The 17,925-nt window shown below is 36.6% G+C and overlaps 1 protein-coding gene across 1 annotated transcript; it reads right to left on the bottom strand.

Moving 5' to 3' along the window:
* Positions 1–280: 280 nt before the first annotated feature.
* Positions 281–8,265, bottom strand: LOC133795872 (uncharacterized). The gene is made up of 2 exons (XM_062233331.1): positions 7,662–8,265; positions 281–723 (listed from the first exon to the last, which is right to left on the bottom strand). Exons 1-2 carry the CDS (start codon positions 8,263–8,265, stop codon positions 281–283), a joined length of 1,047 nt encoding a protein of 348 aa, XP_062089315.1.
* Between the last annotated feature and the right edge of the window lie 9,660 nt (positions 8,266–17,925).

Below are 17,925 nucleotides of genomic sequence, written 5' to 3'. Positions count from 1 at the left end.
GAATACAAAGAAGCTCAAACCTAAGCACGCCAATATCTGTATCGATAAACAAATATAAAGGTAAGTACTTTGTATTATGCTCGAAATATTTCGAACTGGATATATGACATACTATTAAGTAAAAACAATAAAGGTAGATAATATGCATAAGGGTTTCTAGGAAGAAGCTTGAGCTTAAAAATCTACCATTAGCATATAAACTTGTCAAAAAAAAAACTCAAACCTTGAGTATTAATTGTCCTTAATTAAAAAAAAAAGGTAATAAGGGACGCAACCCTATTCAGAATACAATTTTTTGTTTGTCAGTTGATGCAGACTCGACTTCCTCGACTTTCTCCTCTTCGCCTCTGCCATCCAAGGTGGCGGTCGTGACTTCCTCATCGGCCAACCATTCCTTATCCTGAAGGAATGAAGTGTCCATCTCGGGGTTCAAAGACCACATCATGTACATGGCCCAGTTTGTAGCCCAATCTTTCTTGGCCTTGAATTCCTCGAGCATGTGCTTCTCATCCTCGAGGATCTCAAAGGCGGAGTTCTTTTCCTCCTTTAGGCGTTCTGTCTCTGCCTTAGCAGCGATCATTTCTGCCTTCAAACAATCGATCTTAACCCTAGCGGCGTTAAAATCAGCCGTCTTAGTGTCGAGCTCCGCCTTCAAGTCATTGACGTTGGGCTCAGAAGAGGCGAACTTGGCTTGTGATGCTTTGAGAGCATCCTTGAGCTTGGCTTGGGTCTCTTAGACCTCTTAAAGAGATGCTTTTGCGCAGGCTGGGACCTCCGTGGCTTCCTTGAGCAGGTCCTCAGCTTTGGCCAGGGCTCCCTTGGCCTCCTTCAAGTGGTCCTCGACATGGATTCGAGCTTAGTTTGTGTCATAGACCAAGGTCTCAGCAGCAACCATTTTTTAGGAAAAGAGTGAGCTTTCGTGTAAGATACCAAGAAGGGTCTGAAACACAAGGTCACAATAGTTAGAAAATGTGTAACAAGTAACCAAGAAAGTAAAAATAAAATGAAACAAACTTACTAAAACCCCAAACTACATAGTCTGATCAATGAGGGGTGTGGGGTTATCCCCCCCAGAAATCTCCACACGTTGGCGTCAAGATTGTTGCACGATTAGCCTGCCCAAGACAGCATGTCCGAGTATAGATCGACCCCTAAGCTCTCAACCACGTTTTCCAGGGGGGATTCTCGCATATGGGATGATGCCACAAACTGTCGGACCACGGTCGGGGCACCCACAAGCTTGGGAACTGAAGGGTTCACAACCTTTTTGTCTTTATCCCTAGCAGGGACTAGGCGAGGAGGAGGAGGAGGAGGAGTCTTCTTTCTCTGAAGATATGACATAGTGGTCGGGGCTCATTCGTGATGGCTTTCAAGGTCACAGGAGTAGTGTCTTTGATCATGTTCGTAGTATCGGAAGTTTTGACCTTGCGCTCATTGGAGACGACTTTCGAGGTCATCGGGAGAGGATCCTCGGCCACCTTCATGACTTTTGATGGAGGACCACCCTTCTTCGAGGTGGCACATCCCAACTTACTACCTCAAGCCTTGGGAGGCTGCCCCAAGATGTTGTCCAGGTCGGGATCCATCTCGCTTGAAAAGAATAAAGAAGATCAGTTAAGCCGAGAAAAGAAAAATTATGCACATTTCAATATTAAAGATGACTAAGTATCAAGAACCTAACTGGGGTCCCCCCTGAAAGTAGGGGACATCCTCGAAAGGTCCCAATAATCATTTGTACCATATTGCACAGCTATCCCATCCCAAACCTCATTTAAACTTTACATTGTTTGGTATTTTCCTAACAAACTATCAAACCTATGGACTTGAAGGTCTACCCTCGACCAGGCCAGGAAGTTATTCCTAGGGTCTTTAAAAAGAACCATTACATCAGGCTCATATCTAAGAAGAGTGGGAGGCTACATGGATGGGTTGAGCACAACTTTACCCAAGCCTGAGGGTTTGGTTGGGTGAGGTATAGGGATATATGAACTTGAACCCATGTGTTTGCCTCTCACGGGTAGCTTGGTAGTGGGAACTGGGGCGTCTTCCCACCTCACATATTTATGAATGCCTGAGTCGTCAGTGGACTCACCCTCCCTAAGAAGGTTGCAAAGCAGGAGCTTGTCTTCGTGAAGAAGGTAGGTGAGGGATCGCCGACTGTAAAGGAGCTTGAGGATAGCTTCCCTCTGTTCCTTCATGTCATTTGTAGGCTATGGACGGTGATAATTGGTTGTGTAAAAGATTTGAGTAATTCAATTGAGCTCAAAAATGAAAGGGAAAATCAAATGAGTAAGGATCATAGCAAAATACTTACGAATCTGCTGGACGGAATAGAAGCGAGAGGGAGCGAGATCTACCGTCCAGAAAAAGGCGGTCTTGAAATTAGGAGGATGATTGGGGATATCCTCAAATAGCCTCTTTTCCTTGGGATAACTCAAAAGGTAGTAGAACCCGTCTTCTCCGTGAACTCGGGAATGGTTACTTTTCAGGCGAAAAAGATAGAGGATTTCATGTGTCGTGGGTTCCTCCCACTTCATCTCTTGGTACAATGATCTCAAAGCGGTCAGGACTTTGTACAAGTTATTCTGGAGATGGAATGGGGAGATGGAATGGGGCGATGCCAGCAAATCTAGAAAGCTCCGAAAGTAGTCCTTTAGAGGTAGTAAAGCCCCTGCTTGCAAGTGTTCTTGACTCCAGGCTGCGAGCTTAACCTTTCTCTCAAGATTTCCATCTCCAGGGGCGAAACAACTCCTCTCATCATTTTTGGCGGGACATCATACTAACTGGCTAGAGAGCTTCAACCCATGACAGGAAAGTAGCTCAGAAATCTTTCGGGTCGAAGTTATGGAACTTTGATAGTGTTTGGCCTCGAAAAAAGAGCTCTTTGAGACCAGGATGGAAAGGGATTTGGGGGTTGTGGATGGTTGGTTAGATGAACCCTCCATGAGGCTGAATTCGAGTTCACCAGAAGAATAGGCTATGGTGACTTTTAGTTTGGGGTCTAACAGAATTGGCTGGATCTCGGGGTCCGGATCTGGATACACCGCAACTCGAAGCTTCATTCTTTTTCTCTCTTCGACCTCGTTGATCTGACGACGAAAATGAGCTCATATATCTTCTTTCTCGTATCGCTCCTTGTGCTCGTGAATTAGCCGTTGGTTTGGTATAAATGGCGATGAAGGTCGAGGAGACGATGGATGGTAGGGATGGCAAGCTCGAGCCCCCACCGATTCTCAGAAGACTGCAACATCTAATAAGAAAGGAAAAGATGAGGGCCCATTATAAAAAAGAGAAGAGGGAAGGATTAAGATCTTGATAACTCAAGCTCGTAAGCTCGAGATAACGAGATCGCATTAATTGAGCTTGAAGGCTTGATTTGCGAGATTAACTCAAATGCCAACACTGAACTGTTATAAAGTTTGGGGCATTGAGAGTGTTCCCACGTGGGAGTGGGACGATTATTATCAGTTTAAAAGATTCCCGAATTTCTAGGGAAAAATAGGGCAGTTACCCAAATAGGGATCTTCATTGGAAAACGTGCACCTAAACCCTATTTCTAAACCATGCTCCTTACTTTATTCAAAACCCTCACATAACCCTTTCAAAACCCAGAAAAGACGCACCATTTTTTCTAAAAGTTTACCTGAAAAAACTATTTTTACAATTTATATGCTAAATTAATGGATCAAAACAACTTATTTTCCTAGAAATGGTCAAGAACCAGATAAGCTATTTATGAAAAATACCAAGGAAAGATCGGAGAACTTACACAAAGTGGACTACGGATACGAGGAAATCGTCGATTGTAGAAGGGGTAGTAGGAACGGTTTCACAGAGCCAAAGGTGGAAAAGACACTTTGTTTTTTAGGTTTGGAGAACATGCAAAGAAAAAATATGGTTCGTGTTTTTCTTCTGGTTCGTATTTTTTCTTTCTAAAAGGTTGAAATGCAAAAGTGAAGAAGAAGAAGGTGAAGATGGGGTTTAAATAGGCAAAAGGAATGTCAAAGGATAGGGAAATCTGAGCCCTTGATTTGGGTTAAAACACCATCTAATGGGCCATGTTTGATTCCAAAAAGTTGGTGGCAAAAATGACATATGAAAGGACGTGTGCAGATAGGAAGGTACTCAAGTACTCTCGGTATGCAATCTCCCAATGACACATGTCCATGCTCGAGTGTGGTAGGTGGACACGTTTTTCGAAAGTGAAGTTCAAAAGTTTCCTTCTCAGAGGATTCGAGCCAACACTTTTGAGGGGGAAAAATATTACACCCAAAATTTTGAGAATAAATAAATAGCCTCGAAATGTAGTGATGAAATGGTTAAGCTCGAAAATAACAAGTGTTGGCTGTGCACCTGTATAAATTGACATGATTCAAGGTCTGGTCAGTTATTAACACTCGAGCATGAGTGACATTGTTCGAGCGTAAGTTGCAGGCTCGAAGTCACTGATCTCCTTCGAAGAGTGAGGTCGACAAAGTCACTAGATGAGGAGGAGGTTGATTATAATGGCGAGCTCAAAGTCTGGATCGGTCTTGAAAAGCGTATCAGCCTTACAATCGAGCCCAGGGACACATTTTGCATTCGGAAACTGTTAGGAAATCGATATTCCTTAGGGATTTGTTGTTATCAGATAATTAAATTCCTATTATCATGGGATATTATGTAATTAATGCATTTATTTGTACTAATTTCAAATTTAAATGATTGATTGTAACTTCCCAAAATAAGGGGAAGATATTCTATCAACCAGGTCTATAAATAGCCTAGGGAATTTCATTTGTAGTCAGACACAAATTGTACTAGAGTATACTCTGCCAAATTTCTTCCTGAACAAGCATTGTGAAAGTATTGAGAGAAATATTGACTCGTGGACTATGCAAATTTTAACTGTTGAGCCACATAAAAGCTAGTGAATTCTTCTGTCATCAACATTTTTTAGTGCTCTTCATATATAAGTTGATGAAAAACAATGTCAACGTTCTTATTTTCATTGAATGAATGATCTCCCGAGAAACCATAGTGTTGTCGTGGATGATTCGCCCTTGAACAAACACTGACTGTGATGGAGAAATGATGGATGGGAGAAAACTTTTGAGTCGGGAGGCCAAACTTTTTGTAACATCCTCGATAACCAAGACTGTTACACTGTGTGTTTAAAATAGTGCAAGACTTGCTAATCAAGTCATTCAAATAAAAATGTGAATCTAAAGCCATATACATGTTAGGATTAAAAGATTTTGGTCATAAACAGTTCGTTTTCATTAAAATGAATGTTTAGTACACGAGATCCCAAAACAGGGTTTAAATGACATATTTACAAAATTTCCAAAAGTTATAAATAATCAATGCCACTCTAATGGAAAAATAAACAGTTTAGGTTTCCGCCCCTGTACAATCCCTCAACCATGGCGGCCGAGCAGTTGACAATGTACACCTCACCCTTAGAGCTCTCCAACCCATGGTTGATCTATCTTACCATTGCCTTTACCTGCACCACGTAGCACCCATGAGCTGAGGCCTGGCAAGAAAACCATAACCTAATTGCATAATCAATATCGATAACCAAATAATTCATAAAACATTAACCAGATATTCAGCAGTCCATGGAATTCACATAATCAGTGTTAATAATTGACAAATCAATAATCTATCATCTAGGTATTCAACATGCCATAATCATTAGTTTAACAATAGTAAACATATCATACAATATTTAGGGTCGACACCCTTAGGTCGCACCCTCTGTTTAACCCCCTGTCTATGGCTCACTTAGGCCGAGCCCAGTGTTTAACCCACTAGCTCTGGCTCGCTTAGGCCAAGCTCTGTGATTATTTAATTAACCTCAGATACCAGTGGTCGAGCCGCGTCATGTGCGCAAATATCAATTCTGGCACTCTTAGGTCATTTATTGCATGTTCACATGGCATATCATAATCATACAACAATTTTAATCAGATATAGGGAGCCCTTAGTCCTATCACAACCACACAAAAGGTTGCAGTTTTCTTACCTTTACTTTCCGAGCGAAAAAGGTGAAATGGTTCCGAACACGGTCCTTAGCTCCGAGCCTTGGTGATAAACCTAGTCACAAACCACAAATAGAACCCTCATTATAATTCGATTTCGTAAACCAACTTCAAGGCCAATCCCAAGCTCTCGGGGAGTCCGATTCCACAAAACGGGGTGGTGGAATCGACCCCCGAGCCCCTGTAGAACAACTCAAAAAAGTACCCAAAAATCAGGTTCTGGAGGCAGGGTAGCGCTACAAGAGGGGCGCTACAGTGCTACAATCAGAAACCTAAGCCCCCCAGAAATGCAGCCTAGCGATGTAGCACTCTCAACCTAGTGCTACGGCGCTAGCACCAGAAATGAAAATTTCTGGGTTTCTCCCTTCGAACTTTCTCGAGCCAAAGCTCTAAGAACTCACTCCAATCATCAATCAAACACTAAATTGAGTTAATAATTCCCTATATCTCATCCAAAAAATCCTAATGACATAAAAAACTTGGCTAAAACCCTCACCAAACACAAAAATCAAAACTGAGCTCTGAAGCTCAAGAACCCTAACTAAAAACTAGAAAACCCATAACATTCAAGGGCTAGAAATCATTACCTCAAAGAGAATTTTGACCCTAGGCTACCCCCAATACCACTCCAAGCTTCAGCACTCAAAGTCCCGAGCTCAAGTTCCTCACAACTTCATCACAAACCCAAATTCATAAATTAAAATCCAAAACTCCCAAGAACAAGTGAAAACCTAAAACCAGAACATGAAATTCTTACCTTCTTCCCCAAATTTTGAAATCCTAGGTGTGGGTGGCTGCAACTCCTTCTTCAAATTGATCCCACTCTTTACTTCCCTCAAAACCAGCTCTCAAGACCTATGCTCTTTTTCTTCAGCAAATTCAAAGCCCCACACAAGAGGGAGAGAGAGAGGGAACACATGAGTGATGAGTGGGAGAGAGAGAGCTGAGAGACTTTTCTTTCTTTCTTCTTTTTCCTTAGATTATTCTATATCTTTCTGTTTTATTCTAAAAAAACAGAGTATATCCTCCACAACCAAATGACACACTTTCCTTTCTAACCATTTAAATCTCTCAAGGGTGCGCAAAGGGTAATTTGGTCATTTTGCTCCCAGTTCCCGCTAATTCCTCGAGTGTTCCTATTATTTTCCACTTAAATTTTGTCATCCAGTTAATCACCAATTATTTACCCAATGTCTAATAATCCCCGTTATATTTTCTAAATTTCCTCAAAATACCCCCAGGCTCCCCTGAGCCGGGTATAAATCTCCGTCGTGACTATTTCGCCAATCCGCTCACTATGACCGTCTCGAGCCATATGCTGCAAATATATCCACATAATAATGTGGTATCAACAATTTATCACATATAATTACATTTATGCCCTCTATGGGCCAAAATTATAAATATTCCCTTATAAGCAAAACAGGGCCCACATGCATATTTAATACTCATAAACATGCACTTAATCATCTCCACATAATCATAAAATCAGCCATGCCACATAGTCATGCATTTTATCATTAATTCACATAAATAACAAGTATGCCCTCCTGACACACTAACGAAGGCCCTTAAGCCTTATTAGCAAATTTTGGGTCGTTACACTTTTTGAGATGATTTTGTATGACACATTACAAAGCGCAATCAGCCAGTAGTCTCTAACTTCCACTGGATTCTCCTTCTTAGGGATGAACACAAAATTAGTATTTTTTATGTACATGAGCAGCCCATTATTATAAAAGAAGAATTGCACCATATTTATTAGGTCCTTTTGCACTGTCTCCCAATGGTGCTTGTAGAAAGAGAATGACATCCCATCAGGACATGGGGCCTTATCCACACCCATTTTGTTCAACGTTTTCTGAATTTCATCAGCATCCAATATCTCAATTAAACCATTGTTTTGATCATCAGAAATAACTTTGAATATTAGTTCTTCCAATTTAGCCTTATGTTTACCTCTATTCGGCCCATACACTTCCGAATGATGGTTTTGGAAAATAGTTGCTATTTGATGTGCCCCCTCCATCCATTTCCCATCTAGGCCTTTGAGATGCAAAATGGCATTCCTACGTCTCTTCACAAGAGTATGAACATGAAAGAATTTGGTGCTTCGACCACCCTCTTTGAGCCATTGGATCCTCGATTTCTGCCTCCAAAATAATTCTTCACACAATAAGGCCTCCTCAAGCTTCTCTTTTTCAGCCTCCAACCAAGTACTATTAACTTGTTCGTTCATCTTAGTTTCATTAACATATCTTTTAGTATCTCAGACTTGTTGGGAGATGTTTCTAAACTAACACTGATTCTACATCGCGAGCTCCCTGAGGGTATGTACCATTTTTTTTGTTTGTGAAAATTCAGCATGGGATTAGGATATTAAACCTGGTTCCATGTTTTCTTGATCATGCAAAGAGACCTCTTGTCCTTATTCCACATATTGAAGTATTTAAATTATTATCCTCCCCTTGAATAATCCCTATTAGTATTCAAGATAATAGGATTATGATCCAAGCTAACGGATGGGACGTTAGTAAGTGTAGCTCTAGGAAAGTTCACCCTTTAGTCAACGCATGCCAAAGCTAGATCCAATCTCGTTTTTTTAATAATCACTCAGGTTCCCACATATTTTGTCTTTTGTCGCCAAGTGAATGGTGTGCCTTGCGCCCAAAGATCAACCATTCCCGTTCTTGACGCCATACTTCGCAGCTCATAAGAATATTGTGAAGAATTCCCTATCTTCCTGTAGTTGATAGTTTCCACATCTAGCAGGGTCCCATTGAGGTCCCCAATTTCCACACAAGGATGCATATTATTAAGCACCTTGTTCTTGAACTTCGCCAAAAATTGATGTTTCTCCGAATAGGCTGGTGGGTCATACACATCCATAAGCTCCCAAAATTTTCCAGGAGGGTCCGAGGAGATAATAACAATAACCAAATTCTTTGTTTGGAGGGTAATGTTGCACATTACCCTACTTTCCAACACACGACAAATTCACCAGACCTTCCAACTGGATCGACATACGCAGTATGAATAAAATTGAGTTTCTTGGCAAGATTAAAAAAGTTACCTCTATCCCTTTTTGTTTTCGAAATACATTTGGGTTCCGACTTCTGAGGACATCTGTCAATTCCTGAATGGCCAAAGGTCTCCCCAGCCCTCGGCAATTCCAAGTTAGGACGATCATGGTTGTTTGTGGAGACTTTTGAGGGCAAGTCTCCATAACCCCAAACCAAAAACCTAGTTACCCTCCTTCATTTGTTGGTTCTCCAAATCATCATCCGCAATAGATTCTGCGAGCTCCTCAATTCTGACATTATTACAGAATTGTTTTTGCGCATTGCCAAACTCCTCATCTAAATCTACAGTGACATTAATAAGATTTTGTTGCAAATTTCTTTTAATTTTGGCTGATAGACTCCTTCTACTTGCCTTTCGAATAGAATCCATTAATACGACATGCTTTGGGTCCTTCTTCCTTGGTCTCCCCCTTCTGTTTGTCAGGGTCGGTGGAGAATCCGAGCTGTGAGAGAATGACATGGATGATTGGTCTAGCTCCTGCACCATAGGTGGCCTTGACCCATTCGCTTCATGTTCATTGTTACAATTGACCCTAGTAGTTTCATTACTACTTCCAATCTTCGCAATATGAGAAGGTGGAGGGACTGAGATGAAGACGGAAGTCGCTTTCCTTTTCCTAGGTCCAGAGTTATGTTCTGTTACCCTAATATCTTCAATGGAATAAGTAGGATTGAAGAGAGATGGCTGTAGTTAAAGGGGCATGGTGCAAAATGACCCTTAATGTTGTGTGAAAGTAAATAAATGTCCATGTTTTTAATTTTGTAGTGAAATAGCCTAATCATCTATTTAATATCACATATTACCAAATACACCATTTAACAAATTAAAATGTATATACCATGATACAAAATTATATACTACCACTATGTATAATAAAATAGAAATTAAATATCACAAAAAAAAATTTGTATACCATACCACAAATAACATATACACTTATTGGAAAATAATGTACCAACAACCTATAAAAAACTTAAAAAATCAATATAACTTTAAAATAAAAACTAATTAAACAAAACTAATATTTATATACCACTATATTAAAGTCATAGAGTCCTAAATAAATAAATAAATTATAAAAAAATGGCAATTTAGGTAATCAACAATGTAAAATGGTCATTTATCTACAATTTTAAAAATGAGGACATTAGCTTCTTGATGGCTTTATTTTGGGCCATTTCCTATAATTTCTCTGTAGTTAAACTTAGGGAAATCTACAAAAATACACTAAAAGTTAAAAAAAATCTGAAAAATACGGTGCATTACAAAAATACGGAATTTTTGGATAAAAACACGGAATGGCAAAATTGTAAATACGGAGTGGCAAAATCATAAATAAAAGCTGTAAAATACAATTTTTTGTGAACAACGTTTACAAACTAGTAAATATCTGTTACAAACTTGTAAATATCTGTTACAAACTTGTAAATATCTGTTACGTGTTTGTAAATAATATTTACAAAATCCATTATAGAATTGTAGATTTTGTTTTTTTGTTTTTTAAGATAAAACTTCCAAATAAATTTGTAACTAAATTTTTTATTTTTGTAACAATAGTTTACAAATCTAGTTTTACAACTAAGAAATATATTTTTGTAACTAATATTTACGAAAATATTTTATAGTTAAGAAATCATTTGAAAATGTCTTCTTCTTTACTATGAGAGAAATCAAAAACCGGATCACAATTATTATCAATTACCCAAGTAATAAATCTAAAACAAAAACAATGGAATTATCCACTGAAATTAAGTTCATCACAATATATACATATATTATATATATATATATTCAAAAACAGATTAGAAGATGAAAAAACCATTAACAACACTTTCTAACCGTATATACATATATTATATATGTATATGATGATGATACACTTTCTAACCAGTATATGTATATATCTATCGACTGAAATTAAGTTCATCACAATATATATATATTATATATATATTCAAAAACCAGTCAAGAGATTATTTTATATTACCGTATATTCAAAAACCAGTCAATATATACATATGTTGATGATGATGATGATCAGTAGTTTTTATATTACCGTAAATGTGTAATTATTTTATATTACCGTATATTTAGAATTTTTTTCCTAAACACCGTGCTTAATGTAATTATCCCTTAAACTTATCAATTGTTAGTGAGCCCAAGTACATAGCCAAGGCATTAGCCCAACATTCCCTAGTGGGCGAGGGAATAGCTTGGACATTCGGACCACAAAGTTTGGCCCAACACTTGTCTAAGTTTGTCCCTTGTGGCCTTGCTCTTGTGACCTCAAGTGAGGTTAACATGTCCCTTTTGGCCTTGCTTCTGTGATCTCAAGTGAGGTTAACATGTCCCTTGTGGCCTTGCTCTTGTGACCTCAAGTGAGGTTAACACGTCCCTTCTAGCCTTGCTCTTGTGACCTCAAGTGAGGTTAACACGTCCCCTTTGGCCTTGCTTTTGTGACCTCAAGTGAGGTTAACACGCCCCTTTTGGCATTCTTTTTGTGACCTCAAGTGAGGTTAACACGTCCCCCCACTGGCATTCAATTAGTGATTTCAAGTGAGGTTAACCTTTCGCCTTGTTGGATTGTGGGTCATGTAAATTTTGTGTCCAAAGTGTAGAGTTATAAAAGGGGGAGGGACGAATCTGAGCGACACAAGGCTGAATCTCAGTGGATCGTGGCAGCAAGGCCACTCTGCCACTTACAATACCTCGTCGCGTACTTAAGTCGTCTGCAAAGGATTCTACCCGCCGCTCGGTAGGAATTGTACTTCAAGGCGGCCCACACAACTTGTCTGCTGTGCGAGCTTCACCAACGACACGTGCCTTTGGGGGCCGAAGCCCCTACTGCAGGTCGGCAAACGGACGGCGAGCGCATGCGTCGTTTCTAGACTCAAAGCGCCTCGAATTTCTTGGGCCTCCCTCCTCGGTCATACATTTAGAGTCCATAATAGTGGTCCCAAGAATACCACGATTTGATCCCATCTTATCCAAACATTTGCAATTAACCTCCTTACTGCTCTGCGAATCGTAAGTACCAGGTGGAATGACGGACTGGGTTAGTGGATCAGCAGGTTGATACAAAATCCATACCTTTGCTTTGTACAAGTGTATTATTCACTCATACCAATTTGTATTGCGTGAAAGTCTCCTTGCACAACCTTCTTTTCATTGGTAGTGACCCCAACTCCAGGTCCTTGTGAAATATTTCCCTTGGACCACTCAACAAACCACTTGGGTCTACGAACAACAAAGCATGACTGTTCCCATGCCTTCGCATGAATCCAAGTGCTATACAAAGGATAAATCTCCCCTTCCAAATCTTGGACTGTGGTTGGTGGTCTGAAACAAAATTTTTGGTCATGGCCAAGCACCCCACATTTGAAACAAATTCGGGGAAGGTGGATATATTTAAACTATAGCCACAAAGGTTCCATATTTTCCCTTTTGAGAAAGAAACCTGAGCAAAGAGGCTTCTCAAATTCGACCCTATCTTTGAATCTCAGGGTCCTAATGCCATATTTCATTGCACTTTCAGGTATTTCATATTCCTGGCTTGCTTTTGCTGTGATTTTGTGTAGGTTATAGGATGACCTATATCCAGGAGGGATCCCCTGCACTATTACCCACACCTGAGTAGTGTCAAACTTCACCTCATAGTAAGCATTGTGAATTGGCCATTGCTGAATAACGAAGAGTGCGCCTCCCACAGCTTAGGGCCATTCGGCCAACACGTAGTCTGCATCCTCCTCTTTCTTGAACTCAAATTCTAGCAACCCCTCCTGAAGCTCCTTCCATTTCCACCCCTGTATCAAAGCCCATGTCATTCTCAAAGAGCCTTTGATAATGGTTTTAGAGATTCGCTTCTTAGAGTAAACTTTCCCTAGCAAGAATCTTGGAAACATATAACCCTTAGGTCTGTACCCCTCGGAGGCAGTTCCATGGATAAGTCATCCATCTCGATGTTAATTGACTTCTGATTCCAGATAGATTCACCTTTGTCATGAATGTTGCTGCTCTCCATCTTATGACTTCACACACAGTCTTTACACTTAGCACCCTTGGAAAGAAGGCGATTAAATATATTGACCCCTAGCAACCTAGGAAGCTCCTACCAGAGCACATAAAAGTATCTTGATGAGGAACCATCAAATTGCCTTTTGAAGACAAGAAACACTACAGCAAAATTCTTTGAAAAACATTTCAAGAGAAATTATTTTACAAAATATTTAGTAACATTTTAATAAATAATATTTTTTTAAAATGCAATAAGATACTTTTAAGGATGTGAAATATTAAAAAAAAAGATAAATTATTTAATTGAATACAGTTTCTTAGAATTTATTAGGTGGAATATTTTATAACATTTTTTTAAGGAATTTTAAAACAAAATTTTAGAATACGAGTATTTATGGTATATTTTTTTGGTCAAAATTATACTTGAACAAATGAGATCCACTTGTTAACTTTTTGCTAAAAAAAATACATTTTAACATAAAAACTCAAATATAGTGTGTTAAAACACAAGTTTTATTGTGCTAAAAATGTCTCATTTAATAAATTTATCACTCAATATTAACTTAAATCTGAGTTAATAACTTGATGAATGATGAATGTCATTTACAATCCCACTAATATAGTATTTTGCTCGCTTTGTGAAATGCTAAAAGAAAATTTAATTGAATAGTATTTGATATAAGATTGTATACAAATGATTAGTATACAAATGCAACATTTGATAAAAACAAGTAATTTTATATATATATTGGACAATTTTTCTATAGGGGCTTCACTTTAAGCCCTACCGGTAGGGCTTTTAGTGTTTCTCGACCCGTGAACAGTTTTCGGCGCGAATTTTTTTTTATGAACATGTATATTGTAGCTATTTAGAGCATCCTGCAAATTTTCAGAAAATTCCGAATAGTTTACAGTACCGAAAACTAGGTTCAAACATGTTTTCCACGCGCATAAAAAAAATTAGTCACGAGTGCAACAACATGTTTGAACCTAGTTTTTTGTACTGTAAACTATTCGGAATTTTCTGAAAATTTGCACGATGCTCTAAATAGCTACAATATACATGGTCATAAAAAAAAATCGCGCCGAAAACTGTTCACAGGTTGTAAACACTGAGAGCCCTACCGGTAAGGCTTAAAGTGAAGCCCCTATTGGAGAATTCTCCTATATACATATATGGAAGACTTCTCAATGGTTACTACCCATAAATGGGTACTAACAATTATGATGATGTGGTAACATAGTAACTTGGTATAATAAGTCACCAACAAGTAAATATTTTTTTTTACACTAATTTCGAAATTAATTATTTTTTGTTTGCCATAATTAATGGTGTTTCCAACCAATAAGAAACACTAGCTATATTTAGAAATTGACATGCATTTAAAAAATAAAAATTTTATAATATTATATTTTCATAATAAATACACATTTTTCATCAAGTAACCCTTCCAAAAATTTGAAAAAATCAAATTTTATTTTTAGAAATATTAATTAACAACTATAAATATGGACTATTGATCTTAATCTAACGGTTAATATTAAAGTAACCATCTATGGGTAGTAACCATTAAGAGTGCACCCATACATATATATATTTATATATATATGAGACACTTTTAATGGTTACTATCTATGAATGATTACTTTAATATTAACTATTAGATAAAAATCAATGATCCATATTTATAGCTGTTAACTAATATTTCTAAAAATAAATTTTTATTTTTTAAAATTTTTTAAAATACTACCTGATTACATGGCGGTCACATATTTATTAAATTAAAAATTATTAAGCATTATGTATGAAAATTCAAAATTAATGTAAAAAAAAATATTTACCGGTTAGAACATGCACCTTAAATAATCTCCCTTGTCGAATTAAATAAGTGATCTCTGAAAATTTTCCACTTATTTAGACAACTTTTTATAATGCAGGATAATCTTGATGGATTGGTATTAAGATATCATCAATGGAGATTGGAGGTAAAATTAATAAATATGGGAAGCTGAGGCTGAGAGTGAGGTTGAAGATTCATTAATTAGTGAAAAGAGACTTGGAGGGAAAAATACTTGATGAGAGAGAGAAGAAGGGAAAGAGAAGAAAGGAGAGAGAACGAAAAACTTTTTTATTCCCCTAAAATGACCTAAAAATATTTTAAAATTAATTAGTCAATTAAAATCAATAGTAAATTGGTTATATTAAAAAAAACATTTAGTTTAACTAAATTCGAGTTAAAGAAAATAAATAGATCAAAATAGAGAATTATTGATATTAGAAATAAGTAGTTAATTAGGTTAGACATACAAAAATATAAATTTATTATGTGTCTACCTTGTCTGAACAAGTTTGTTCAGCTCAAGACAAGGCTGTCGAGAAATGTCTAGAGTGTCATAAATTTTCATTCTCGGTCAGCTTCATATTAACTTTTCAAGTTCTAAAATTGTCTAAAACTATTTCATACAATCTAGTTTAATTGAGTTTTATGGACTTTTAAACTTACTTGACTTGGAGTCAATGGCAGACAAGATTGCAAAGTAAAAATATACAATGAAAACTAAGATCGATGGAACATGTTTGCATGTCTTCACAAATAAAGAAGTCAGTTAAAATGTATAGTACTTAAAAACTAGTGGTAGGAAATTATTTTGCAAAAATAAATCTTAAGACAATGTTTATTATTATTATTATATGCATGATGCATGGTGTATATGGTGTATGATGTTGTATGACATGAAAGCATTACTAGTATATATAATAAAAATTAATAATGTATGGAGAAAATAGCCCTTATTTCCAACATTAGGCCTCAACCTTACATAATGTTGTTATTATTTTTATACCACAAACATCAGAATCAGAATCTGGCTACAGAGAATCATCATCAACTCATCGCGACGTGAATCCCACACGTATCTATATTCTCAACTCACATGGCTCATAAACTATTTAATTACCCAAACTCGGTCAGTCTACTTATTCACATGGTTCGCCACATTTCTTATTTATTTATACATATATTCAATCTCTCCATTATTAGACCTGAAAACAATCAAAGAGAATCAGTTTTTTCACAAGTACTATATATGTGTATATATATATATACTTATATATATATGCTCTCTCCTCAGCTGGCTAGTTGGCATTATATATACATCACATTGAAAGTACTTCCTTCTTTTTGTGTATATTGTAAAAAACAAAGTTATGTAACGCTTTTTCAATTATTCATTTTTGTCGACTTTTTCTTAGAGCTAAGTACACCTTTCCCCGGACATCTTTCCTCAACAAGATTTACGTATACTAAATCGTCTAGTTTAGATTCTCTTAATTGGCTTTGATATAGATATATATACATGTACGTGTGTTATAAATCCAGTGCTCCATGTGTAAGACACTTTAATACATATACAATTTTTAAAAATTAAAAAAATAATAATAAAGTATAATGTCTAAAATTATATCATTTATCTCTTTATTAATATATAGTAAACATAATAATATAAAGAGAGAATATACTTAGCATCTCAACTCATAAAGTGCTTCTTTTATATGTATGGACTTAGTTCAACAAATAGTCTATGTCAATTATTGAAAATGGAAGTTATCACAATCAATACCATAGATAATTATCAAAATTTATGATTAATACCAAGTACAAGCAATATAGCTTATATACTATACATGAATAAATTATATATTCTTGGGATGGTATTATTGTATGGTGGTAGTTTTATTGGGTCCATAAATGATACCCACGTAATGTACATATGTTTAATGTAGAAGATGTTAAAAAGGCAGATACAAAGAAGAAAAGCCAAAAAAATGCTCGAATGGAAGATAAAGAAGAAGACAAGGAGAAAGGGAAAGAGATATCATCCTCATTTAATGTCTCCAACCCATATAAGGTGTTTCCCACTCCTCAAAGGCATCAATCAATTTTCTCTAACAAGTCCCAATCTCTACGATATGACATCCATCTCTTCCCTAGTCCCTACCCTCATTAGACAATGTATCTCATCATTTTCATTTTTGGTTCCCCACTCTGATCGATCTTATGAAAATAACAAAAATTTTATTATTTTAATTTAATATATATATGTGTGTGTGTGGAGAGAGAGAGAGAGAAAGATATGGTAAAATAACTTATATCATTATCTTCTATAATAATAACTTGATGATCAAATATCTTGAAACAATAAGTATAATTCAGAACTTGTCAATGTTCAATTTCTGATGTGACATCCACATAAAATCGAATGCTCTCATAAATATTAGAAAATGTAATATATTTGTACATTCTTTTTCAATAAGCTTTTGTACACTTTTTTTTAAACAGACCAGAGAATAACTTACGCACGTGAAGTGATAAAAAGGAAGAGAAAAAAAAATTGAAGGTCTTCTTTTTTCCTTTTCAATAAACAATTATATAAAACACATTACTAGGATGTTAAAAATAAGTGATTGGAAGGGAATGTCTCAAATTATATGTTCAACTATAAGAAATAGAATCGTGTTCAAATTATATCATTCTTTTTCAACTATAAAAATAGAAAATTATTTTTATAAAATAAAAATAAAATATATGTTTAATATAATAAATTATATCAATCACCATTTTCCAAATGATGTTGGACACCATATAAAAATGACGAGAAGGACCCAAAAGGCAAAACCAAAAGAAAAAAAAAATTGAGGGGTCTAAATGTAAATATTTTTTGAAAAGCAAAAATTATTGCAAGAAAAAAAATTCTAAAGTTTGGAGTGAGGGGGGCAAGGTCCTCCTTTTCTATTATTTGG

The sequence above is a fragment of the Humulus lupulus genome, chromosome 8, assembly GCF_963169125.1.
Source record: "Humulus lupulus chromosome 8, drHumLupu1.1, whole genome shotgun sequence".
NCBI classification, from domain to species: Eukaryota; Viridiplantae; Streptophyta; class Magnoliopsida; order Rosales; family Cannabaceae; genus Humulus; species Humulus lupulus.
The sequence above is the reverse complement of the archived record's forward strand: the minus strand, read 5'-3'. Positions and strand labels throughout refer to the sequence as shown.